This window comes from Sphaeramia orbicularis, chromosome 9, assembly GCF_902148855.1.
Source record: "Sphaeramia orbicularis chromosome 9, fSphaOr1.1, whole genome shotgun sequence".
NCBI classification, from domain to species: domain Eukaryota; kingdom Metazoa; phylum Chordata; class Actinopteri; order Kurtiformes; family Apogonidae; genus Sphaeramia; species Sphaeramia orbicularis.
Genome location: NC_043965.1, coordinates 11281724 through 11309332, shown reverse-complemented (window position 1 = coordinate 11309332; position 27609 = coordinate 11281724). Strand labels below are relative to the sequence as shown.

Sequence of the window (27609 nt, the reverse complement as noted above, 5' to 3'; positions counted from 1 at the left end):
GTGCAGATACACATCTGATGGTGCAGATACACATCTGACGGTGCAGGTACATAGTCTGACGATGCAGGTACATAGTCTGACAGTGCAGATAGATAAGGCCTGATTTACTAAGATTGCAAATAATGTACACAAATTTGCTTCCTTGCACTAAAAAAGTGCATGCTATTGGTTTGCGTGTCATGAGTGATCAACTAAGATTTCCTGTGCAAATGACAACAAGTGCAAAGTCTTGGAGACTGCCCTCTTTAAATGAGGATTTTGCGTACACTAATGGTTGTCGTCATGGAGACAGTACACTGTACAAACTGCTCTGGGATACACCAGCACTAATGGCAACAGTGCACTGGAATGATCTAGATGCAAGGAAATGTAACGTTGCGAGGAGTTTTGTCATTGAAGGTATTGCATGACTCGTCTTTGTGACTGGCCCCAAATTGTCCCCTAGTTCACCTGGAAGTTATAAAATGGCATTGCTGGACAGTGGCACTGGATTCATTTTAGAGATAGGGGGCCATGTGGGTTGTTGAAGTGAATGACTGTCAGACACACTAATTTTGTCATACTGTAGCCTAATGTCGGCGTGTATTTTTAATCACAATCGTCAGATCAAGTGGAAAAGTAGCCTTTTTTACAAGAGTCCCGTAAAGTGGGAAGGACATATGTCTCAATTATTTTTTCTTCCGTCATTCTAAAAATGTTGAGGCAAGCAGAAAATATTGGTTTTCTGCATTGCCTTTGGTTGTGCCTATGCCGCCTCCTCACCACAACAACTGCAGCCAGTTTTGCATGGAACTGTGCTAGTTAAAACCTCCCTTTCAGATGTGCTAAATATAGACTCAAAATCAGCCACCGCAGTCAGTTTCATGTTTGGTAAATCACATTGTGTGCACTAAATAAATACTTTCATTTACTCCTCCTAATAATTTTGCGCGTTCTAGCAGAAATGCCTATATTGCATATTCATCAAAGCAAATGTGCTAAATGGGTTGCGCGAGCTATTTTGCCCATTTGAGAGACGCAACCCTTGGTGTGTCCTGTTGGTAGATGAGCTTCAATGTGTTTTTGCGTGCGCAGTCAAGTTTGCGTGTGTTTTTACACTTGCAAACCTTTAGTAAATCAGGCCCATAGTCTGACGGTGCAGATACATCAGATGGTGTAGATGCATCAGATGGTGTAGATTCACACAACGGTTTCCTCCCACACACACAAACACTCACACATTCCTCACACTCGTGCAAAGGAAGGTCACTCTTATTTCCCTGGCAGACGTTGCACGCTGGTGTTTATATGTCAGTCCCTACACCTCCATTGCTATAGCAACTCATTTTCTTATTTTGTCGTAGTATTGTGGGTGTTGTTCAGTCATTTCTCTTGTTTGTAATGTGCAGAAATAAAAATCCCTCTTGGCTAAATGTAAATGATAAAGCTGCAGGAAAGTCTTCCTTATTTGACACCTTAAAGTAGAGCTGGGCTGTTGAAAATGTACAAACACTGTAATCAACAGCTGTCAGAAGCCTCTGAAATCCTGACATTTGGAAGGCAATGATCAGTTATTTACACATGCTGTGTTTTGTTGGGCACAGTTGGGTTTAATGTATAAGTTCCAGTGCATGATGTATGGCCAGTTGACTTTAAGACCAGACTCTAATTTTAATGCAAGGCTTAAAAAAGTACCCACAATGATATGAATGTATTAGTCAGAGCTCTTAAAGGCAATGTCCAAACCAGACTTAATCACATTTTTGGGTTAAAATCTGTGATACAATAACAGAAAAGAGCACTAAAAATGAGTTTCTGAGCCCAAACGTGGACAAAAAAAAAAAGCATTTTTCTCGAGTGTAGTGTAGGAAGATAAAAATATTTCAGGCTTAGTGAGTGTGAAGAAGCACAAAGAGCCAGACATTCAGCGATGGACATGTCTGTACCTGGACTGGTTTCACATATTGTGGAGGAGGTGTCGTCGTCTTACAAGGATGGCCAAGATTTACACTCGGAATCGTATGATTAGTCTGCAGGCTGTAACACACTCAGACACTTTACCCATGTACAAATGGGACTGATGTTGGGTTTTGCTTTTAATCACAGTGAACCTGTTTATTTATCACCCTGTCTTATTCTCATATTAAAATTGAACTGCAATAGGGAAAGGAAAGCACAAGCAGACCTAAATGATAGTGTATTATTATTATTTGTGCCAGTGTGTTTTACTAATTCTTACTGTCATATTAGTCTCACATATGCAGATCTATCACCAGCCTGGGTTGTAGAGCCCAACCAATTAATTGGCCCACCGATTATAGCGTATCAGAGATTTATCAACATCAGTCAATATGTAACCATTGTATTAACTTTTTTGCTGCAAGGAGATACAGTCACTTGCTGCTCCTATGTGTCTGTGCTGCCCAGAGAGTTAGAGGAATAGTAAAGCGTTTCACTTTTCCCCCTTGCATATTGGCTTTTTTTTTAGCCCCCAATATCGGCATTGGCCCCAAAAATCCCATATCAGTCAGGATCTACTGGGTTGACTGTGCCAGAGCTGTAGATATCAGTACATATGTCCTGAACCCTCCACTATCACTGTGGAATCAATGGGTCAAAGGGTTGTCGGGTTGGTTTCTGTCAAATCAGGATGCTGCTGAACAGAAGCTGTTTTGGTGGAACATATGCATATGAAGAAGTGCATTGTGGGATTACAATCCCTACAAAAGGGACTGGCACACGAGCAAACGTGTGTCTTTGTCAAAACCTGTGCTTTTCAGGGTGTAATTACATATCAGGTCATTGTTGTTTCACATAGTGAGAAGGACTTTAAAAGTGATCAAGCACAGATAGAGGAAGGAAGGATGATGACAATCCTGACGCTGCGAAACCAAAGTATTTACTTACTCAGACACAGCACCTACTTCCATGGAGACACACGAGTTACACAATTTAAAACACCAGCCATGTTTCTTAAAAATATTTTGGAGTACTACGTTAGACATGTTTTTGAAAACACTGGAAATGATCTGAAACCATATTTAATCAGTTACTCAAACGCATATATTTGACATTTTACAGAGTCACTACCTTCTAACCAAGAGCCTGTCCATTAATAAGGTGAAAAGACCTAGTTCTGTAGTGATAATTTGCATGTTTTTTTTTTTTGTATGTACTTTATTTTCACAATATTAGACTAAACCACGCTTGACTCCAAGTCATTTGTTCAGATTCTAAACTAGTCAGTATGATGTTGAGCTGAATGTCGAGCTGTAATTCAACAGCAAGATCATACAACAACCATCTACCACTGCAGTCTGTCAATGTCATCTCATTTACTGATGGGCCGATAGCGCTTACGAAAGCCAACACTTGCTGATAGATTGGTGCAATCTAGAAATATCTGAAAGTAGAATGACATTAAGAACATGTAGACAAACATTTTTTTATTTTGCTAAGAAAACTTCAATGAGAGAATTGGCGAGGAATCAGATCAATAAGCAGCATTTGTAATGGCACTGGTATAAATAAGATCTTATTAGATTTGCATCCCAGAAAAATGATTACAAGCACATACCATAAACTGCAACATGCTCTTCGTAAAGGATCCTGGTGAGCTTTGAACATGTTAATACTTGTTCATGCAGTGGCTAAATGGTGGAACATCCAGGGAAAGAAAACACCCCTGGGCTAAAATGTATTTAGTGTGACATGTCCACTCATGAAAAAGTGTCGGAATGAATCAGTCCGTTCTGAACGTCATATACTGCTTAAACTCTTTGCATTAACCAACCGACCCTCAGACCCTGCTTTAGGGTAGCATCTGTCTTCCCTTCATGCAACCATGCATACTCATTTCCTACATTGACTCTTGCTTCTGTGGTTGCTTTTCAGATGCCACTATTGCAAAATGGAGTTGTGTACAGTCACTACCAAAGGAGTAGTTGCTTCACAGCCACAGGCTTGGAGTTCTCTATGTGTATCATGTTTTTTCATTCTCCCATTTCAGTTTATTACTGGACGAGAACAGTTTCTTAAAGGTCAGCTATCAGTGCCTCAGTAGCTGTTGTTCAAACTCTTAGGTTCTATGCTTTGTGCTTTGGTTCCACTCCTACATTCCACTTCTAACTTTGATCCAACAGACGAGCCACTCCATCCACTCCACATCAATTCTGTTATATCATACACTGCTCCCGAAAACTGCATCTGACTTCTGTTTGATCAAGTACATAAGTCCTCCACAGTCAACTATGATAGCATTTTTCAGTGCTTTTAGTGTTAGAAGAGTAGTTTCAAATATTACAGGGTAGGAATTTACAGTATGTGTACAAGTTGGACAGAAAGATGCACAGGGACCAGTGTCTGTCCCTAATCCACCAAAGTATTGAACACACAGGGTTGACCAGGTGTCCAAGAAGTAGAGATAGACCGATTAATCATTATGGACTGAATCTGGCTTTAGCAGTGGCCAATGAAAAATAGTAGGCCTCAGACTATACAATATAGCTATATAATAACTCAAAGTAAAAAGAAATGAACCAAGAGAAGAATCGTTTAGATTTTTGTCAGTAGTTGAATGTTCATTTGCAGATTTTTTTTTTTTATTGACTGATTTATGAATTTAGGGTTTGTTAGGTAGGTAGGTAGGTTCAGCTCAATATTTATAAAGTCAACAATAGTTGGCTTCTACACTGAGTTGTTTTTCTCTGGGGTGAAGGTGATTTCTGACAATTTTCATAAATTATTTTTACTATAAATCCAATCAGACACAACCATCCAAATAATAATGTAAATGGCATATATCAAATGTCTGTGGCATTATGTGTCATATGTGATTCCTGAATTGTTGAATTGAGATATTTCCACACTTTTAGAAAGAATGAGATGCGACAAAAGTAAACGTCTGGGTTCTGTGGGTTAGCTAATTCCTCCAATGGTTTGAATTGATTGTTTTTTTTTCTGCATGCATTCAGACTGTTGTCTTGTTGTGTTTTAATGAATCCAGCTCTGCCTATGACCGAGACAACAAGATTCGTGTGGCCATTAAGAAGATCAGCCCTTTTGAACACCAAACGTACTGCCAACGAACCCTAAGAGAGATCAAAATCCTGCTGCGCTTCAAACATGAGAACATCATCGGAATCAACGACATCATCCGCACACCGACCATCGACCAGATGAAGGATGTGTATCCTTAAAATCTGAAAACTCACCGTAGCTCAGACATTGGATGGATGGATGGATGGATAGATAGATAGATAGATGGATAGATGGATATATTCATCTGTGTCTGTGCCTCCAGTTGGCTGTGATGATAACCTCTTTCTTGTGAAATCAGTGTTAAATTTGTGCTTTGATTTTGATTTAATTCAAGCTGATTTGAGCTTTAGGTGTCACCAGTTTACTCACTTATCAAATGTGGCGTTGATGTTGAATTGTAGTCGGGGGTGTTTTTCTTGTGTTTTATTACGTAATGGCCACCTGTCTCTGTGTATTTGGCAGAGATGCTCTTCACTGTAGCCCAGCAGCTGAAGCAGCTGACTGCTGAACCGCTCATTAGTGTTTGTTTCATAATGTCCTGGGTGTATTTTACACTCGCTGTTACCTTCAGGAACTGTTCACAGTGACTGGGTATTGCTTTACACTCATCAGTAAAAATGAACACAGACAACGAAGACACATCAGATCCTTACATTTAAGAAGCTGCAACCAGCAAAACACTTGAACGATACATTGGTTATCCATTATTAAAGAATCATTCTGTAATCAGTCAGTTGTCTCAAACACAGAGAAAAAAAATTATATGCATGTTAAATGAAATAATCTTCATTTTCTAGTAAATAGATTTTAAACAATACAACTTATTGTTCAAAATTTGTGTTTATCTCACAACAAAAATATTTAATGACATTACATAGTCACCATAATCTCTTTTATGAATTCTTACTTTGAAGCATAGAAGTCCTTTACCAAATCACAGCATTTACCATAAACTAGACAAAAAGGAGATGCTAAAAACTCAACAGATTTTTACAGAGAGAAGCTAAATGTGGCTTGGATGTACTGCAAATAGATAAAAATAAACCAGTAGCTAGCAGGTCAGAGATTCATCTTAAAACCTCTTTTTTTCAGAATTTAATGAACCCATTTATTCTATTTTCTTGACAGTGAATGTCTTTAACATGTTGGATGTAGATATATTGTCCAGGACCTCATGGAAACAGACCTGTACAAACTTCTCAAGACTCAGCACCTGAGCAACGACCACATCTGTTACTTCCTGTACCAGATCCTACGAGGACTCAAGTACATCCACTCCGCCAACGTCCTGCACCGTGACCTGAAACCCTCCAACCTCCTGCTCAATACCACCTGTGATCTCAAGGTACATGTGGGAAATATATGCATATACAGTTGTGAAAAAAATTATTAGACAACCCTTATTTTCTTCAATTTCTTGTTCATTTTGATGCCTGGTACAACTAAACAACTTTCTGTAAATTGGCTTAGAGTCTGGTTTTGACCAACTCTATATGTAAAGTGTCATGAGATAACTTTGTTATGATTTGGTGCTATATAAATAAAATTTAAATGATTGATTGATTTGATTGGTTTTCCCCTGTAAGTCGCTTTGGAAAAAAGCGTCTGCCAAATGTGTAAATGTAAAAGTACATTTGTTTGGACACATATAATGATAACAAAAATAGCTCATAAGAGTTTAATTTAAGAGCTGATATCTATCCATTTTCCATGGTTTTCTTGATAATAACCAAAATCACTCAAGTTCTTACATCAATAGCTAATAGCATTGTACTACCAAAAACAGTGCTTTTAGGCATTCCATGTTTTCTTTTCTGTCTGTTTTAGTCACATGATACACCCAGGAGTTAGTACTTGATTGCATAACCATTGATTTTGATGACTTTTGATGGTGTAATAATTTTTCAGGGGCTGTATTTGGCATCATCTGCTGGAACACTGCACTATTAAAGACAAAACAGACAAGGATTCATGTTTGTGTTATTGTTTACACTGAAAAGAGCGAACAAACTGTCCAGACCTGTTATAGGAGTCTGTTTCCAGTCCGTCATTTGTTTAGCGGTTTCTACCATGAAAAAGGCTTAGGTGCTTTTACAGAACATTAATCCAAGTGCACTGAAAAGAGTCATATGGTTTGATCTGAAATGGAAAGTTATGCCAACAAACAGGAATGACCAGGATCTGGATAAACTCGTCTGTCAATCACCCTAGAGAAACTGCACAAACAATCATGTCACAAACTAGGTTATGTTAGTTGACTTAATACTTTGACTAAAATATTAGTATATTATGTGACTTGGTGGCTAAACACACTATAAAAAACCCAAATTATTAACCCACCACTGACATTAAAACATAGTTCTTGTTTCATTGTTCACAGTATAAAACCAATATAATTCACTTCATTTCATCTGTAGGTTTTACATCCATTCCTCACACTTAAAGATAAAGATAGTTTTATTTGCCATTTGTACACATTCTGGTACATAGGAATTATTATGCAGAGGTCTCTCAGAGTACAAGCATAAGAGATTCAAATATACAATCAAAATAGAAGTCAGAGATATAAGCAGTGTAAAAATATAAAAGCAGTATAAAAACAATTAAAATACAGTAGTTCAGTGACTTTTAATAAATATAGTTTAGACAGTAGCACATTCAAGAAGTTGGAACAGAACCAATTTAGGACCAATAATGAGTCCAAATAATGAAATAACACTGATATGAAACAGATGATGTGAAGATGTGATTGGAATCATGATTTAGTGTAAAAGCAGCATCCAGGAATGCTGTAGGTCTGGAGAAACAAAGATGGATTGACAACCACTAGGTTTGACAACAAGTGTGAGAAAATGATTGAAAATGACTGAAAACAATGTTCCTCACCAAAATATAGGAAAGGAAGATAATGGTCAGAAACACTTAAAATAACATTTCCTTTGAATAATGGAAAATGTTCCCTTTAAACCCACACAGAATCGAAGGCCTCTGAAAGCTCTGACAGTAAATGACACCTGCCTTCTTATCTCTATATAATGTTTCCTGTTTGGGCAGATCTGTGACTTTGGTTTGGCTCGTGTTGCCGATCCTGACCACGATCACACCGGTTTCCTAACAGAGTACGTGGCCACCCGCTGGTACCGAGCACCAGAGATCATGCTCAACTCCAAGGTACAACTCCTAACCCTCAAGCAGACTTTAATGTCGTATTCAGGGCTGAAAGATGATGTCTAAATGGTTAAAGAGCTGGAATAATGCGCTGATGGTGTGTTTGATCCTCTGTCAGGGTTATACCAAGTCCATAGACATCTGGTCTGTCGGCTGCATCCTGGCTGAGATGTTATCCAACAGGCCCATCTTCCCTGGGAAGCACTACTTGGATCAGCTCAACCACATTTTGGGTATGGCTACTCTCTTATTTATTTTTTATACTGTCTAATTCTATTCTTTGTAAAAAGGAAGTGATTGGATGATGCAAAAGTGATTGTGATATAGACCAGCTACACCATCCATGTCAAATTAGAAATTCTTTTCCACATTTATCATGTAACTGTAATGTAAGCATTACCTAAAAGGTCAGTTATCTTCATGACATCATCCTAATGGAATAAACCGCCTCATAATTGTGAGTCAGTCACCAGTGTCACTTAGAAGAGACACAAGAATACATGTGCATCATCTGTATGACTCCACAGATTTGTTTGGATTATTGTCTTTAATGGTTTATTGAGTCTGCACTGGCACGTGATTATTTATGTTGGTTGGAAAATGCTAAAATAGGCTAACTGATACTGACTAAATTCTATACTGTCTGTATTTATTGGAATTACCTTAGGTTGGTTTTAGAGCAAGGGTTAGATTTTAGCTTAGTTAGAAATATGGATTGTTTTTCATAATAAATTGTACTGTTTTGCTTAATGTCTTGGGCCCCTAATTATAAGCTATGGATAGCTTCTGGGATTACCCTTTTTACAAAATCATATCTTGCTGAAAATTATAAATACAAGTTGTATACGTATTTTAAATGATTTGTAAATAAATGTGGACTGAACTGAATTTCTCTGCGTTCATATGTACCTGTGTTTTGACATTGTGGACCCCAGGACTAAAATGAACAATAAACTGATGTTATATGTGTGCAGAGGGGCAGAAGTACAAACCAAATGAGTTTGAGACATTATAGATCATTTAGCTCATACTGTCCATCTGTGTTTACACTGTTGGCTTGTTTAGTTAACGTTTGCCTCTAAGATGAGCCATGAACTTCAGACGATCTCAACTCAACTGAAACTGACACTCACAGCATCAGCAGCTCTGAGTCCACTCCATTCATAGTTGTTAATGTGTGTTTGTCGACTTGTACTTTTTTGTGTCTTGGTGCTAGACCACATATTGTGTCCTCCATCTGTCTCTTCATTTAGTTTTTTTTTCCTCAAAGAAAACTTCTCTGAGATGAAAACTTCAACTGTACATTGTCTGACACTAAATCCGAGGTCCATTGTATATTTTTGTGTGTTTTTCTTTTGTTCTCAGGGATCCTGGGTTCTCCCTCTCAGGAGGATCTCAACTGCATCATCAACATTAAGGCCAGGAACTACCTTTTATCACTTCCGCTGCGCTGCAAAGTCCCGTGGAACCGCCTCTTCCCCAACGCTGACCCTAAGGGTAGGAAACATTTACTTAAAAAAAAAAACATTACCATGAAAACCATAGATTTTCACAAATTGCTCCTCTGTTATGTATTGCACTGTAAAGTCTATATTTATATGACAATATTCATGCAACAAAGATTCACAAATTACTTTTTTCCCCCTTATTTCTGTGAGAAATATTGACACCCTTTTTCTTTTTTTTTTTTTTTTTTTAAAGAGAACAGCAAGTAAGCAAAGTTTATTTATATAGCACCTTTCACAGACTAGAGAGGTCCCAAGGTGCTTCACAAAAGGCAATAAAATGCAACATAAAACAGTGTACGTTGTATCAATGATGTCCTGTGTAATATGTTGTGAGACTGTTTTGAATAAAAATTTGAATTAAAAAAAAACAAAAAACTTCCTCTTCAGGCAGTTTTAGGTGTATTTATCAACATCTAACAGGAAAATCTGCTTTCGGTAAATAGTCAAATGAAATAACATATTGCAATTTCTCCACACGATTCATTCAAGCTGCAAAAATGATGTCGTGGTGCCATCTAGTGGCCAAACCTAGTTATTGGTGCTGATAATAGCCATCATGTTTTAAGTGTAAAACATCTAGAGTGAAATCAAAAATCATCAGACAGGTGAGAAGTGAGTTGTTCTACTTCATATAAATGAGTGATGACTAATAAATAGTCAGACATGGGTATGAACTCCTGCTAAATAATATCAATAGGTTTGACATTAGGGCTTGAAAAATTCACTCCAAAATGTGTCAAAAAGTTGTCTATGAACTTGGATGCTTGGGATCATAATAATAATAATAATAATAATAATAATAATAAAGTTTATTTATATAACATTTGTCACAGAAAGAATTACCCTTCTGGAAGACACAGCCTAGTTTTACAAATGTGTTTTATTCTGTATCAATATGAATATGGAAACACACTGTACGGCTATTGAAGAGAAGGAAATGCTATAAATGTCTGTCCGAAGTTGAACATCCACTGCCTTATTGCTGAGATCCAGACTCATCTACAGCAGGTTTCCTCTTGTCAAAATTGTAAATTTGGAGCATTTCCTCCTGGATTTGGTATCCACAAAAGAATCCTTCTGAATACAAATGCATCTACACAAATGTTGTGATGCCACTTATTGTTCAGATGAGTCTGTAAAAGGATCAACAAAGAAATGAAGGCCTTGTGTTCTGTTAGTACAGACTAATGTAAGAATAACATTCTCCACATAATGTTTTCTATTCCACACGATTCTACAGACTTTGTGCTCTTCTGCCTCCCAGAATGCAAAGCACAGTGGTATCAAACCCATTTATCTTAAATATCAGAGTGTGTCTGGTAGCTGGGTGGGACTGAGGTCAGATGTTTATTGGATCTAAGGGTTCTGTTGTTTCTCTGTGGTTGTTGGTTGAGTTCTCTGAGTCTGGCCTTAAATAAGATCTTGTGATTGGACCAAAAACTTTATCATGATAAGAATATTCACAAAATTAAATACCAGTAATAAACATTATTTCAAATGTTGTGAGTAATTAGTGCTTGACTAACATTTTATGAAATCTGTTAATGTTGGACAACGATTTAGAAGAATGTTCCATTTCACTTTAGGGATGAATAGTTTGGACTTAACCTGTAAATCTTGTCCGTCTGTGTGTGGTTTGTTGTGCAGCTCTGGACCTGTTGGACAAGATGTTGACCTTTAACCCTCATAAAAGGATTGAGGTGGAGGAGGCCCTGGCCCATCCATACCTGGAGCAGTACTACGACCCCACAGATGAGGTGAACATCCATGTCAGACCCTGGTGGAGTAACGCTGGCTCATTTGGACTGTTTTCATGGATGTGTCCTTTATGTTGTGTCCCGTAGCCTGTCGCTGAGGCACCGTTCAAGTTTGACATGGAGTTGGATGACCTTCCCAAAGAGACACTCAAGGAGTTGATCTTTGAAGAAACTGCACGTTTCCAGCCTGGTTTTAGGTCCTAACATCTCACACAGGTGAGTCCGTACAAAAAATACAGAAGTCAAATGGAACTTGGGTTTTAAGATCTCAAAGATGTGGCAGATCCCCGTTCAATGTGTCATCTTTGTAGATTGAAACTTCACTTGAGTGTGTATTTAAAAAAGACAACAATAAAGCTGCAACGGGGCTTTAATAACCATTCTAATATATGTGGTCACTGAACACTTCTACACAAAGCAAAATACCCCTGAACATCCCATGTGACCCAATTAGAATTAAAAAAAACTAATACATTAAGTCGACTAGAATGACCAGATGACTAATACGATGTCCTCATTCTGTCAGCGGTACAGTTCAATATCACTGCTCGAGTTTTTTTAAATGACTTTTTCCAGATCACTCCAGTTGTTTTTTATTTGGTTATAGTTCACATATAGACAGGCAAGAGCTTTGAATCACGGGCAGTTTGTTGCACTTTGGGAGGAAAATGTGACTGAATATGGTGACATTGATTATCATACAGCTGTCAGGTGGAACAGCCTGGATGAAATACTGAAGACTATGGGATATGAGAGCAGAGATTCAAGATTTGTGTGTGAAGAAAGGGAATGACGTTCCCTTTCAGATACAGACTGGATTGCCGACTTGGTTTTTGCTGTTGATGTGGCTGCACTAATGAATGAACTAAATGTCAAACTACAGTGCAAAGGCCTTTTTCTGCATGAAATGTACAGCTTAGTGAAGGTTTTTATGAGAAAGTTACAGAATATTCTTATTTTCATTATCAGTTGCAGTGCAAAACTATATAATGTGATACTTTTTATAATGGGAGAAAATTAATATTGAGCAGAATTATATTTGACTTTTTGTTGGTTTGGCCCTCGGGCACAACTCTGCTTTCTCATGTGGCTCCTTGGAAAAATTAACTGGCCACCCCTGCACAAAGACATATGAATGTATTAAACTGTTGTCACTCCTCTAATGTGAAGTACACATCTGTGTGTAAAGTACACACATTTTTGTGTGAAGTTCACAGTCTGGCCTGTTATTGTGATCATCACTGTCAGATAAGATAAGACTTTATCAATCCCACCATGAGGAAATTTCACAGTTGGCAAGAGCAAATACAAAAAAATAAAGTGCAGGGAAGACAGGCTGAGAATATACAGTGAGAAATATGAAAAGAAAAAGAAATGTGGTATTTATATAAATTTAGATTGAAGTAATATATACTATACAGTTTTGCATTTTGGGATTATCATCCATTATCTTTTTTGTAATTGCTTTTTCACTGCATTATTTCAGTAGATGATGCAGGTTTATTGAAGAGACATGTCTTAAACAACAGCATCACTCAGCTCCTCTCACATGTAATAGTTTGGTTTTAGTGGCTTTAAAACAATGTTTTTCTCTGAACACTTCTGTAACGTCTGAACATCTTTCACGTCTCTGGCTGAAGCTAAAATATTTTGCATGTAATATTCTTCCTATCTTTCTTGAAGTCTGAACATTGTTTTCTTCTAATGAGTCACCAAAACATTTGAAATGTTGTAAAGAGTTTCAATAATTCTATTTCAATCACATGCTGATATGTGGACATGTGTTCAGCTCTGGGAAATACAGCATGTTACCATATTTGAGAGTTACAAATCAAAAAAATCAAATCAAAGTTTATTTATATTGCACTTTACATCAACATAAAGAAGCCCAAAGTGCTTTACATCTAAAAGCATGATTAAATTATAAGATAGAAACAGGTTATTCATTCACATTCACAGCATAGTTAGTTTGATGAACAGGTTTTAAAACTGACTTTGTATTAGAGAGAAATTCATTCTTAATCTCTTTATCCTTTCTACCATCTAGTGGTCATCAGTGGTATTACATTTTAACTGCATTGGCTTCATTTTTTAGCTCTCAAATGCATATTGTATTCTTTTCTGTCTCCTTCTCTCTGACATTTCAGAAGAATCATTCCATAAATCTGATATTATTAACTTCGGAAAATGTGTTTTACATCTAGTTGAACATTTCAGCCTTTTACTTTAAAAAAACAAAAAGCTGCCAAATCCTGAACAATTCAAAAGCAAACCTGGGATTATTTTAAAAATGCACAGACTTTAAATGTATAAGTGTGTAATTGCCTTAAATTACAGTGTTCTTATTTATTTTATACTTTCTTACACATTTTTCTTCTTTATTCTTTTAAGTCTCTTAAAAATCAGCAAATCAGAAGTTGCTTAATAAATTTTTGTTAAATGATGGTTTTTAATTTTATTCTAAGGCTGTTGTATGAATGTACGCTGTTGTGATTTTAACCCTTTTTTTTAAAAAAAACAACAACTCTGTTTTAACTGCATTTTAACCCCGTGTTAGCCCTTTTTTAACTTGGTTTTTATCCCCGTATTAGCCCTTTTTTTAAACATGGTTTTAACCCTGTATTAGCTCTGTTTTAACCTGTATTACCCCACTTTGACCCCATATTAGCCCTTTTTTAAACCCTATTTTAACCCCGTATTGACCTTGTATTAGCTCTGTTTTAACCCCATATTAGCCCTGTTTTAACCCTGTATTAACTGTTTTAACCCCATATTAACCCTGTTTTAGCTCCATATTAACCCTGTTTTAACCCCGTATTGACCCTTTTTTAAACCTGTATTAAGTGTGTCCGTGTCCTCCTGCAGGTCTCATCCACCTGTGGACTGGCTTCTGCGTTGCCACTGCTCTACCACCTCCACTCTGTTCCTGTGATTTTTGGATTCGACTTGGTTTTTCTTTTCATTTTTTCCTCCACTCCTGTTTCCACATCACCTGGATTCCTCCTCGGGTCTCATTCGTCAAGTCCACTTTGCTCAGGAATGGCGTCAGGAATCAATCACTCATTGTCTCTCTGTCTCTCTCTCTCTCTCTCTTTGTTGGAGGTGAAGGGGGCGGGGCCTCATCGCGCCGTACCAGTCTGGGGGTGGTTTTGTTTTAAAAGCCAAGTTCAACGGTTGTTTTTTGCGTCTCTGTTTGGTTTCCGTTTGGTTCTGTTCCAGACCTTGTTTCTGTATTAATGACAGTCATAGATTAAACTATAGCTGTTGTGTTTCGTCAGTTTGGTTCTGAAACTCAGCCTCCATTACACAGATGATTCGGCGTCCGTCAAGGAACAAAAGGTCTGAGTTTTTTTAACCTTTGTCACAGGGATAACATTCTATTTCAAATAAATGAAATCAAGTTATGTTATGCAATGAAATGACAGAATCAGCCAGAAGCCATGAGGATTAGCTCTGTTAAAGCTCTATATTTTATCAAAGATGGTGTATTTTAAATCACACTCAAAGGCCCAAATGCAATTATATACATATATATAGATATACATATACATATATATCTCCTAAAAAAGTCTTAAATATTTTAATGGCAGGAGTGTGGATAGAGGCTAAATCAGACTTTGTATCCTTTTTAATGATTAGAAAAGGCCTGTTTGTTTGTCATTGGCTTCACGTTTGTGTCCTCTGAGCCATGACAAACTAAAGGAAAAGTCAGTTTATTTCATGTATGGACAGAACAATGTGGGGGAAACTCTGAACAGTTTGGAGGAAAATGTGGTTGTGCCTCCCTTTTTCTTCCTGTTTAATGTGTGTTTTCTCTTCTGTGTCTTTTCCGCCTTGTTAGAATAAAACTGTGCCCTTTGCATGACTGTTATAAGCTCTGTATACAAAGACGACGATGTTAAGTGCCACACAGAGCCGGCGCCAATCCGGCTTCTTCTTCTTTCGTTTTACTTTTGTGGTGTTTCTCACCTTCTGATGGATCACACGCTGCTTTTCGTCCTCTTTCTTTTCTTGGCTTTGGCTTTTTTTTTTTTCCCCTTTGTCTCTTTTTTTCATTTTTCATCTGCGTTGTCCTTTATTTCCTACACATTTGATGCCGGTTTCTCCTGGTTTTTGGTTTTGGTGCATGTTAACACGTCTTATTGTTGCAATAGGAGAATAACCATATATCTGTATTAACGCCAACCTTCAAACCGCAAACACCTGAGAAACAGGATCCAGGCCTGAGGAAGATGAAACCATACTTGGACACAACTTTTCTCTTTTGCTTGAAATTGCACATGTTCATGCTGATTCCAGTCGGTGGTGTCGATACCAGCAGATATACATAGATCTGTGAAAACTAAAGAAAACAGCAGAAATCACCACCTTATATTCACGTGTCGGTAACTGCTGATCGAAGACTGTTGAACTCAATTTTATTTCACGTGAAAAGGAATTTTATGACTAGATGTGGATCTGAGGCTCTGTCTGTAAAAACAGCATTTTTTCCACCATCCTCACTGTCCAATGGCTGATGTTTGGGTTTAGTTTACAACGTGGGACTCAAATATTCAGTTCAGCCTTTGCCTCGGTTTATAATAATACTACTATTACTCCCACCTCAAAAGGAAACAAGCAACCCAATCTTATCTCAAAGCAGGATCCAGTCCAAAGCGGTTTCTGATAGCACTTAAAACTACAGAACTTACATTGAATCTGAGAAGATCAGTTAAAAACAGGAACGTCCAGTATTTCCACATCCATGATCCATGTCAAAACGTTGTGGTGACTCTAAACTCATCTGCATTTGGACGTTTAAAAGCAACTGAGCGGTGTCGGCGTGTCCGAGCTCATCTGCAACAAGAAATTTAATAATAGAATTATTAATTATTATTTTAATAATACTTAAGGTTGAATTAAACCCAGTGAGAAAAGCCAAAGAACAATAGAACGTTTGACAGCAGTGTTTGGCTTCAGTTCCCAACCATCAGATTCACCAGTTCATTAAAAACTTTGTGCTGTCACGTTTTTTGGACATGTTTTCAAAGAGCCACCATTGCTGTTCTGGCATATCCATGCAGCATCAAATGAAATTATTTAGTTTCCAGAAGGCCTTTTGCATAGTTTAAAGTCCACAGTTAGTTTAATCTGACAGTGTACCTTTAATTATCAAAGTTCAACCAATGTCTAATAATCAGAGTTTCTAACACTGTTTATTAATGAGAGAGCACTTCTTTGTTAAATAGGTGGAACTGCATCAGATGAAAGCTTTTAGTCAGCTATGGTCAAAGTCAAGACTAGTTTATACAGAACATACACAAACATGGCATTGGGCTTTTCATGGGAAATGAAGTTATTTACTCTGAGAAAATGATGAAATGTGTGAAATAATTAGTTGAAAACATTTTTTTTTTCCAGATCACTGAACATTATGTAACCAATGGCATCACATTTAACTGTTTACATGAATAAACTGTTAATAAAATCAGAAATATGGTCTTATAATTAAGTCAACTAGCATGTCTAAGGTATTCATTTATACATTATTTAGTAGTTTAGTAAGATGATATTCATCTTACTGAATGAATTAAAACCTTAGACGACTTTAGTAAATCCATTCGTAAATCACTCCTAGGATCATTAGTTAACTTTTTTTTTTAATACTTTATTGGTACACAAATTTTACAGTATAAGCAAAATACAAAATAAGCATACATAAGTATAAAATTGTACAAGTTCATCAAGGATTTCTTTGATTAACATAAACATCCCATTTTTCCCCAATATTTCTTTACATTTGTCAGCAGTGAGTTTTAATGAAAAGGTCAGTCTTTCCACATCATAAATTTTGTTCACAATGTGTTGAGTCCAAAAGTGTTGGGGGATCTTTGTCCATCCATTTTCAGGTTATGGCTTTTCTTTTGCCCCTGCTAATAATATTAACAAAAGATATCACATTGGTTAACTCTTAATTAACTTAGGAAATTCTAAAGTAACATTAATTTATCTATTGTTCAATGTTTCCAAACAAGGAAACAATACGCATCAACTATTTGTTAATGAAAATGTAACTTTATATTATAGTCATTTATTAATTGTGTTCATGCTAACTCGTGTGTTAATTTATAAATAATTAACATCATTGTCTATTAATGCAGTTTTAAAGGTTAATAGTTAATTAACAGTCAACGATCATGTTTACGCTGTTATTAATTCTACAAATGAAGGTCTTAGTTAACATGAACACCTTAGATAAATGGTTACTCCAAACATCAGTTAACTGTAAATTAACTATTAGTTAATGCTTATTATTACATTAATAAATACTAATTAGTGCCCCCTTGCTTTAAAGTGTTTCCAAATGATAAAATCTGTTTAAAACTGTTTTTGGCTTTTCTCTCTGAGGTTTAACTCATCTGATGACATAAAAAATAAAATGATTCAAAGCTATTGTGTATATGACCAAAACGTTTCATAAATGACAGTTTTTGCACTCACAGATTTCACCTTCAGATGTGACAGGTTGAGTGGGAGGGGCCTGTCTAGTCTCCGCCCCACAGCTTGGTCACATGATCACATGATTCATGACTCTTGTTGATGCACTTGCTTCTCCAGTAGTTGGACTCTAATCCGAGGTGCCTGTAGATAGAGTGGTTCTGGGTTTTGTTTTTTGTTTTGTTTTTTGTTTTTGTTTTTTTTTTTTTTTTTTTTTTTTTTTGGGGGGGGGGGGGTTTGAACATAGAGGGCACTGGAACCCCTTACCTGGGATTAGTTGTATGATAAGCTTCTGCTGAGTTCTTTGTGCAAACCTGTCTGTTTGTGCCTTTTTTGATAGTCTTGATATCCAAGGTTTGATGTGCAGCTTTCGTTTAGTCGGGACTCCGTTGTAATCGCAGTAAACGCTCTTTAAAAATGAACACAATCAAGGCGGGGTGGGGGGAGGGGAAGAGGAAGCATGGAGGGGGAAAGGGGGGGTGCTTCCTTTTTAATTTCTGTAAATTTTAAAGAGATTTGTTGCCACAGCTGTGTGATTTGTGACTGTATTGAAAAGATGAAAAGCAAACATTTATATTTTTTGTGTTACCCTTTTTCCTTGAGCCTTTTTTCTTTTCTTTTTTTGATGTTTTTGTGCAGATATTTTTATTGTAAGATGAATGTTATGTTTCTATCAGACACTAATCTTGTTTGAGTTGTCTCCAGTGGAACTACTTCACTCTGTATGTTTTGATCAGTATAAACCTTTAATTGTGTACTTAACATTTCAGAAAGATAAAACTCTCCTTGGTTGTATTTTAATGGTTTTGTTTGAGCTGCCATAGACATTGTTTGAATTGATCAGTCAGTTGTACTTTGGTGTCGTGTGAAGGATTTGACTTGAACGAAGCATTTCTTTGCTATTATTAAAAACTGACTGCCACTTTGAAATACCTGGATTTTTTTTTTTTTTTTTCCAACTCTGCCATGACATTTAAATAGACGTTCATTAAAAACACTGTACCGTCATTGACATCTCTGTGAGTTCTCTTTGTAAATCTAAGGATATGATTAATGGCTTTGGATAAAATAAAAAAAGATTTAAGATGAACATTATGCTTTTTCTGATCTACACAACTGCAAAAGAAACTTGACAGGGAACAAATTTTGCACTTCCTGAGTGATCTCATTAGTAACAAGCAAGGTTCTAATAGTTTTGGATTTTTCATTACAGTTTAGTTTTATTTAGTTTTGACTTTTTTTCTCTAATTCAGTTAGTTTTAATTAGTTTTTAGAGCAGGTTTGATAGTTTTTATTAGTTTTCGTTTTTTTCCGAAATGCTTAGTTTTAGTTTAGTTTTAATTTTTTGTTTGTTTTTTTTTATATCTTTCTCTTCTTCTCCGTCATATTCAAATAAATCCCAGTCAGGACTCTGCTGCTTTGTCCCAACCTTAGTCTCCATGTTTCCAGGTAGAGTGGGGACCAGAGGACGACTGTAAACCACAAGTGATGGACCGTCAAGTGTCATATGGTGACACTAGATAAAATTGCTAGAGCAAAATAAATCAATTTCGTATCAATCCGACATTGACAAAGATGAAAACGAAGGGAATTCTATCCATAATTTTTATCCGTTTTCGTTAGTTTTGTAAACACACAATGCAGTTTCAGTTAGTCATAGTTTTTTTCTTTTAATTATATTTTTTATTTATTTCAGTTAATGAAAATGTTTTTTTCAATTCTAGTTTTCGTCATTTCATTAGTTTTCGTTAACCATAATAACCTTGGTTAACTAGTGGTGCTAGGCACAACAAACCCCGCCCCTCGCACATATCGTAGTTTATTTTGACATCGATCCAGCTGATGTCATCATGTCTATGCGTGTGCTGATGTCAGCATATCAATTGCCTCAATGTATGTGCCAAGTCTGAAGTAAACTGAAACAAAATGGATGTTTTTATAGATATGAAATTTTGCTTATTATAAGTAAATGGAAGAAAAAAAAAACATTTAAAAAATTTGAACTTTGACCTACTTTTCCCAAATTGTATTGACATCTATTCTGGATCAAAGGCAATTTATAAACCCAATTTGGTATGAATTCAACCAATAATTTTGCTGCTATAGACGTGAAATTTCATCCATTATAAGTAGATGGGGGAGGGGGGGTATATTAAAAATTCATTAAAAAATTGGAACTTTGACCTGCTTTTCCCAAAATGTAATCACATCTATTCTGGGTCACTGGCAATTTATAAACCCAATTTGGTATGACTTCAACAAATAGTTTTGCTGCTTAAGTGTTAAACAAACCGAACCAAAACCATTACCCCTTGCCTCTGCTTTGGGAGAAAAAAAATGCAGAGAAATGTCACATTTACTCTAAAACTGAGAAAGAAATAAAGAAAACAATGAAGGTAAAGCATCAGTCCATTTATTTCATAAACATAACCACACTTTCAGGGTGCTTGTGCAGGTCTTGAAAGTCTTTAAAAGTATGGATGTTTGTGTGAAAGTCTTAATAAAATATGGAGACAAAAAGTTTCTCTCAGTTGAATTTTAGAGTCTGCTCAAAGGCACATAATCTTGTAAGGTAAGAAATACAGGAGGAAAGCAGATTAAAAAAAAACTGATTTCACTAACCGGTCGATACTGGAATGATTCTAAAGAAGCGTGTGTGTGTGTGTGTGTGTGTGTGTGTGTGTGTGTGATATCCACTCTTGTGATTTTCATATGTTTTTGAAACATTTTGGTCACTAAAACATAATTTACTGTGAATTTTGCTTTCATCCATTCATACTTTTATTCAAATTAACTTTTCCACTACACACAACAGGTACAGTCTCAACCAAAACAGTCGGTACTCTAGTATAAAAGTACATAAAGACGAGGTCTGGGGGAAAAAAATATCAGTTTTGAAAAAGTCTGGAATTTTTATTTGGATAAAGGGCAAACACCCTGCACTTTATTATACTAACTGAAAACACTGCATAGATAGATAGATAGATAGATAGATAGATAGATAGATAGATAGATAGATAGATAGATAGATAGATAGATAGATAGATAGATACCACATGTATTTTGGTTTGTGTCCATTTATCCGATAGATTTCTACATATTGCAGTATATAGAATCTGTAAAGTGAATGTATTGTAATGTACAGACAGTGTTTTGTTCTGCTTTTGTTTTAGACCATAGACTGTATCTGTGAAACTACAGCCAATCATCATTTGGACTGAATTTACATTTTTAAAGTTTATTTTTACTTTTAGATTAAAAAAAACAACAACTCACCTACTGATTTTCCATTATACACTGTCTATTAATATTATATACAGTATTTTATATACAGTCCAATAACCAAAGGGTTGGCGGTTCGAATCCCACTCTGTCCTAGTCAGTCTGTTGTGTCCTTGGGCAAGACACTTCACCCTCCCTGCCTCCAGTGCCACCCACACTGGTGTATGAATGTTTGGTGGTGGTCGGAGGGGCCGTAGGCGCAAATTGGCAACCACGCTTCTGTCTGCCTGTCCCAGGCCAGCTGTGGCTACAAATGTAGTTTACCACCACCAGAGTGAGAATGTGAGAGCGAATGAATAATGGGTCAATAATGTAAAGCGCTTTGGGTGTCTAGAAAAGCGCTATATAAATCCAATCCATCATTATTATTATTATTATTATTATTATTATATAGAGTGTTTTATTATTACATAGTATTTATTATTATTATATACTGTGGTTTTTTTTAAATTTTATATAGTATTTTTCCATACTCTATCGTGTCTTTGTTTTCATATGTTTTCCTACCGTCTGATTGTTTCAGCATTAAAATGAACCTTGTATTTGAACTTCCAGACTGCAGTAAAATGCTGTTTCGTCATACATCCTGTAGAGGGCGAGGTTACTTTATTAGTTGCTGTGCACTGCAGTCAAAGCTGTTTTCAGCCGTTTGTTCAATCCGGTTCATTAATGGTTTCATTCACTTTAGGGGTCGGTTAAACCCAACGTGCACGTGACAGTCTTGAATATCAGCAGCACGCCACGTATGAAAATGTCATTTAATATAATTTAAGAAAAACACACCCGACGTGGTTCTAAAATGCAAAACGCGTGATTTCTAAAACGTATGACATTGTCGATCAAGGTTCTTTAAACGCTGACGTGCACATGAATGTTACAGAGGTGACCGTGAACGCGCGCGCTCTTCTTCAACTGTTTTGTTTACTTGCTCTCCTTCGACCACGTGCTACCACAGCCTTCTCGCGCGCGCGCTCCTTGAAGTTCTGACGTATTTCTAGCGCCTTGACACGCGGCTGTGTCGGGGCCGCGCGCTCAGACAAATACAACAACCTACGACCACGCGAGCGCGGCGGCAGTTCCCGCGTCAGGACTTGTGCTGATTGGCTGTAACTCCTAAACCCAGCCCCCTCGTTCAGCCCATTGGCCACAAGAATATTGTTCTTGTCGCTCATTGGACGCTATTTGTAGAAGCGGCGGTGTAGCTAGGCTACTGATGCGTTCACGTTTCTCCCCGAAGATCAGATTTAATACTTTTTTCAGGTGACGAGGTGCTGTTTTATTTTAAGGGCTTTGTGGGGGCAGTAGACCTGCGGTTAGATGGGTTCATAGGAACAAAATGAAGATAAACCACAGCAAACACTTTCGAAAAGTAGCAAACGGAGAATTGTCTAGTGAGTGAAAACACTGAACATAGCGACAGGGGCTTTTGTCTTCCACCTAGAAAGATTTTAAGTCCCCAAAAAGAACATTCAACCAAGACATCAAGTATAACTACCTTTATTTTCTTTAATCTATACTGTTATGTTCTTAGTTTTAATTCCAGCTGAACTCCACACAACCAAGAAAAGAAAAAAATGTACCTTTATGACACTTGAAAATAGGTTTCTCAATTTAAAAAAATAACACAAATGTCCAATATAATCTGATTTATCCATTTATCGATGTTGACTTGTTTATGTACATGTTTCTTTGTGTTATTGACTTTCCCTCTGTCGTCAGTGGCTTGTGTTTTTTCCTGTGTTTAAAGCCTGTTTCCTTTGAGATCTTATGAAAACTACAGTAGAACTTGTTAAGACATGTTCCACGTTACATGACCGCGACACTGAACACTCACATTTCCCGAAGTACCTGAAAGCAGCACCGGTATCTAAAATAAAACTCTTTTTTTTTTTTTTTTTTTTTGTAAAGTTTCAGTTCAGTGTTACACATTTATCAACCAAAGTCCAAAGCCTATACCCCCCCCCCCCCCCCCCAATATCCCCCCTCCCTTCGACTCCAGATGATGGCTGTGTTGGTGTTTTATTTAAAGGTTCTGCGCATCCGACGCAGCTCGTAAGAATCTGAGTATAAATAAAGCCCAGACGGGACAGCTCGGCTCGGCTCGCTTCGTCCCGTCCCGCTGCTGTCGGACACCCACCACAGTAGAACATTAGAACAGCCGTCAAACAGCTGCATCCTCCACACACTGTGACCTGCATCGCGGATGGGACTCCACTCCGACCGGACCCACGCACGGACATCATATATCCACGCGTTGTCCTCCTTTGTCTTGTCATTACTCTTATTGGAGCTCAGTCCGGAGCCTTTATGAATTTCCACCGGGGAAGAGACTTTTTAATGGCATTGGACTGCCGTGGTGCGTTTACGGGCCGGTGAAGGTGGTGGAGTGGATTTGTCCTTTTTCCACTGCCGAAGGGGGGGAGGCCAAGTGTGTGTTTAGGGTGAGTGAATCCCATGATGACCTGCTGGAGGACGCGCATGTTTACTCCCCTGACCATCAGCCTCCATGTCCTTTAACATGAATGAACAGATGTTGGGTTTAATTTGTTGCATTATTATTATTATTATTATTATTATTATTATTATTATTATTATTATTATTTTACTTTGTGTTGTTGCAGCATTAACACATCCCTGTTACATTCATCATCTGCATTTCCACATTTATCAGGCTGCAGAGTTTTACACATGAATGCCCAAGCACTAACATACATGATGCAAGTAACCTGACAAACTTCATAATGTTTTTACATCCGGTCACTTTATAACCTCCTCTGGTACCAGACTCACAGGGTTCAGTGTCTTAGCTTGTCTCGTGCGGATGTTGGAGAGATTCTTATTTTTAATCGTGTTGCGTTCATGAGCGCTGCAGCCTTTTTTTTTCAATGAAACACTTTGTTCCTTGAGTTGCGTTTAAGAGCATTCGTTCACGTCCGTATGTGCGCGTTTTGGCTGCAGATCTCGGTTAGGGTTTTTTTTTTTTTTTTTTTGGAAGAGGAGGTGGGGATGATGGGATCGGAGGAGGAGGAGGGTGTGTGTGCCACGTGAACAGGCGACAAAAACACAGCGAAAAGGATGGATTTCATAACGCTCACGCGCACCACAGCCTGCGTGTCCCTCCTGTCTCCGCAGTGTGTTGTGTTTACGTGCATGTATTTTGTGTTTACGTGCATGCGTGTTGTGTTCACGTGCGTTGTAGAGACACATCTTTCAACATATTGCAACAGCGTCATGATGTTGTCAACAGTTTTTATATTATTATTATTATTATTATTCTCATTCATTTATTTATTTATTTATTTATTTATTTATTTATTTATTTGCGTCTTGAAAAGGAAACATTAAAAGTAAATGTTCGTCCTCCTGTTCGTCCTCCGACTGTTGCAGCTGGAGGTTTAATTTTAGACCTTTTTATATTTAGTATCATCATCGATGGCGTGATATTTCAGACCTGGGCTGATGATGCAGCAGCACTTGGGGGGGGGGGGGGGGGTCTGCTGGTTGTTTTTTGTCATCTACAAAAGCACAGTATGAGTCTGGTCTCACATGAGCTGAATGAACTGATGCAACAGACGAACATATTGATCTGTTTCTAAACTTGACCCAGACCTGTTCTGGTGCAATCACAGAAATAACTACTGCCGTGTGTTGAATAATTAATAGTTCATATGTTTGTGCATGGTGTCAGTGTGGACTGTGCACTCACTTTGACTGGATAGTTGATGATTGGGATCAGAATGCATCGTACTGTTTTTTGTTTTGTTTGTTTTTTATTGTTTGGAGTGATTTATGACAGTTGGAGTCCTTTAATCTCTGTCAAAGCTAATTCTGCATTAGCTGCATTTGTCAGTACATGCTAACTGCACTGAGGTAGATCACACCTGGAGCCACCGTCACAAAAACATTGTATATTATCCTCCTGAGACTCAGCAATGCAGTTTTGTCCTCTGTAGGGGACAAGAGTTTTGCAGCTTTATAGCAAAACGCTGTCCACCGCAAAGGATATTCCATTAACTTTTTTAAAAAATGTATCTGAAAAAACTGTTGCATCATGTTGTTTCCAATCAAGACAATTATTTAATATTTTAAAAAAAGCCAAAACTTCTCCTTTCCTGGTTCTCAGGAGGATATACAAAATAGAATAGAATAGAATAGAATAGAATAGAATAGAATAGAATAGAATAGAATAGAATATGCTTTATTGTCATTACACCAGTTGTGCAATGAAATTGCAGGTGGTCTCTGCCAGCGACAGTGCATTTACATCTCAATAACAACACAATAACATACAGACATGTCTTTAAAAAGTATAAGATATAAAAACTGCAATTGAAAAATATGGCTAACATTTAAAAATATAAAAAGTCATATAAAAATGTGCAAATGTAATGTAAACAATATAAACAGTGTGAACACATGTAACAGTGTCACAGTGTAAACAGTACAAAACAGTAACAGGTGTTTAATGTGTTGAGTTAATGACTTCAGAGATGCTTCAGTTCAGAGACTATATGTGTCCTCTAAATATAAATGAAAAAGGGCAGATGTCCCCTCACTGATGGTGGAAAATCCCAACCCATTCATTTAAGTAATGGCTCATTACAAACACAAATAATAATGAAAACAACAGTTTGTCAACACTTTGTTCCTTGTGCCATTGGTCTCACACAACAGTTAGCCTCACCGCTCAGTTTATCCAAACTGAAGTAGACACTAAAACAAGTACCCATTCAATAGGATAACAAGTATAACTAGTATTAGTTACATTTGTTTGGGTACGATAAATGCAAAAGGTAAAGAAAAACACATGTATCTGTGAAAATTGCTTTAACCTGTCAACTATATAATCAGACTGCAAACTATTATATATACATGTGTGATCTGAGTCTACTCTAATCAGTATGTTGAAAACTAAGACAATAAAATGCACATGATTAATAAGATTGATATTTGAACTCTTTATAGTATTTCTTCAATGTATAGAAAAATGAAAGTACAAATTGTTGTTTTTAACCATGTAATAGGTGAGCAGAGCAGAATGTATGAAAACACTCATATATTTATGATCCTTTTCACCCAGAACATCATTTAATCTGATAATAGATTAACTAAAATCAGTCCCATGTAACAGGTGAGTGTAGATGTGACCATCATCCTACTGTTCATGAGTCTAATGGTACAAACACATTCATATTCTCATCTTGTATTTATTTACACATCCGGGGATGCGCGCGCTCCCTCCTCCCGTCGGTGGTGCGTTCGAGTCGCATGGGAAATCATCCCTCCAGCAATAACGCGACAGTAAGTGTTTTTGTCCTTTGTTTACTGCGGCTGAGCTCCACGTGGAAGATGAACAAACCGAAGCTTTTCACCGCGAGGTGCAGATACTGCATCTGTGACACAGTTCAGATCATGTTTTACAGCAGACAGAGGTTCATGCGTGGTAGTTTTATGTCCAAATCTAACATGAAACCGTTTGATTTAAAGAATTAAGTTCAGAATCACAGAACTTTTTACTGAAGCACAAAACAAAACAAGAGCTCACACACAGACATTTAAAATCCAAAATTAAAGTAAATAACACTCAAATGTGCTCTCAAAGCAGACTAAATGACTTTAAAAACACTGACTTCGAGGATTCAACAATCCAAAGGTAAATAGTGCAAAAATAGGGGACTGTGGTGAACATAAGTTAACATAAAACAGACGAAAATGGAGACAAGAATAACGAACTGTTCAGCGCCGTATTGGTGTCATGTAAAGGGTTAAAAAGTACAAACATGCCGTTAAATCCACTTCAGCTATAATTCAGTTTGATCCACAGTTTCTGAAACTGAATCAGGATCTGGATGTGTACTGTTGTGTGACTGCGGTTTCATATTAAACTAAATAATCCAACTGTGATAGTTTAGTGCCAGTATTTGTTCTTCCTCATTCACCGAGCTCCCCCCACCCCCAACTCATGCATGTGCATAATATGCACACGTTAATTAGTATATATATATATATATATATATATATATATATATATATATGTGTGTGTGTGTGTGTGTGTGTGTGTGTGTGTGTGTGTGTGTGTATGTATGTATGTGTATATATATATATATATATATATATATATATATATATATATATATATATATATATATATATATGTGTGTGTGTATATATATATATGTATATATATGTATGTGTATATATATATATATATATATATATATATATATATATATATATATATATATATATATATATATATACACATACATACATACATACATACATACATATATATATATATATATATATATATATATATATATATATATGTGTGTGTGTGTGTGTGTGTGTGTGTGTGTGTGTGTGTGTGTGTGTGTACATTTTTTTAATCGTAACTT

At 36.8% G+C, this 27609-nt stretch overlaps 2 protein-coding genes across 2 annotated transcripts in view; both read left to right on the top strand.

Moving 5' to 3' along the window:
- mapk1 (mitogen-activated protein kinase 1) overlaps positions 1-19019 on the top strand; it is a 34268-nt gene extending 15249 nt beyond the window's left edge. Inside the window, exons 2-9 of the mRNA XM_030143626.1 lie at positions 4985-5167; positions 6175-6364; positions 8074-8190; positions 8306-8420; positions 9553-9684; positions 11343-11452; positions 11540-11668; positions 14318-19019. Coding sequence (XP_029999486.1) covers positions 4985-5167; positions 6175-6364; positions 8074-8190; positions 8306-8420; positions 9553-9684; positions 11343-11452; positions 11540-11656 — 964 coding nt within the window. The 3' untranslated portion in view covers positions 11657-11668; positions 14318-19019. The remainder of the gene's footprint in view (positions 1-4984; positions 5168-6174; positions 6365-8073; positions 8191-8305; positions 8421-9552; positions 9685-11342; positions 11453-11539; positions 11669-14317) is intronic.
- Positions 19020-23269: 4250 nt separating this feature from the next.
- Positions 23270-27609, top strand: part of ypel1 (yippee-like 1) — a 46459-nt gene continuing 42119 nt past the window's right edge. Inside the window, exon 1 of the mRNA XM_030143628.1 lies at positions 23270-23652. The gene's annotated coding sequence lies outside the window, so the exon portion shown is untranslated. The remainder of the gene's footprint in view (positions 23653-27609) is intronic.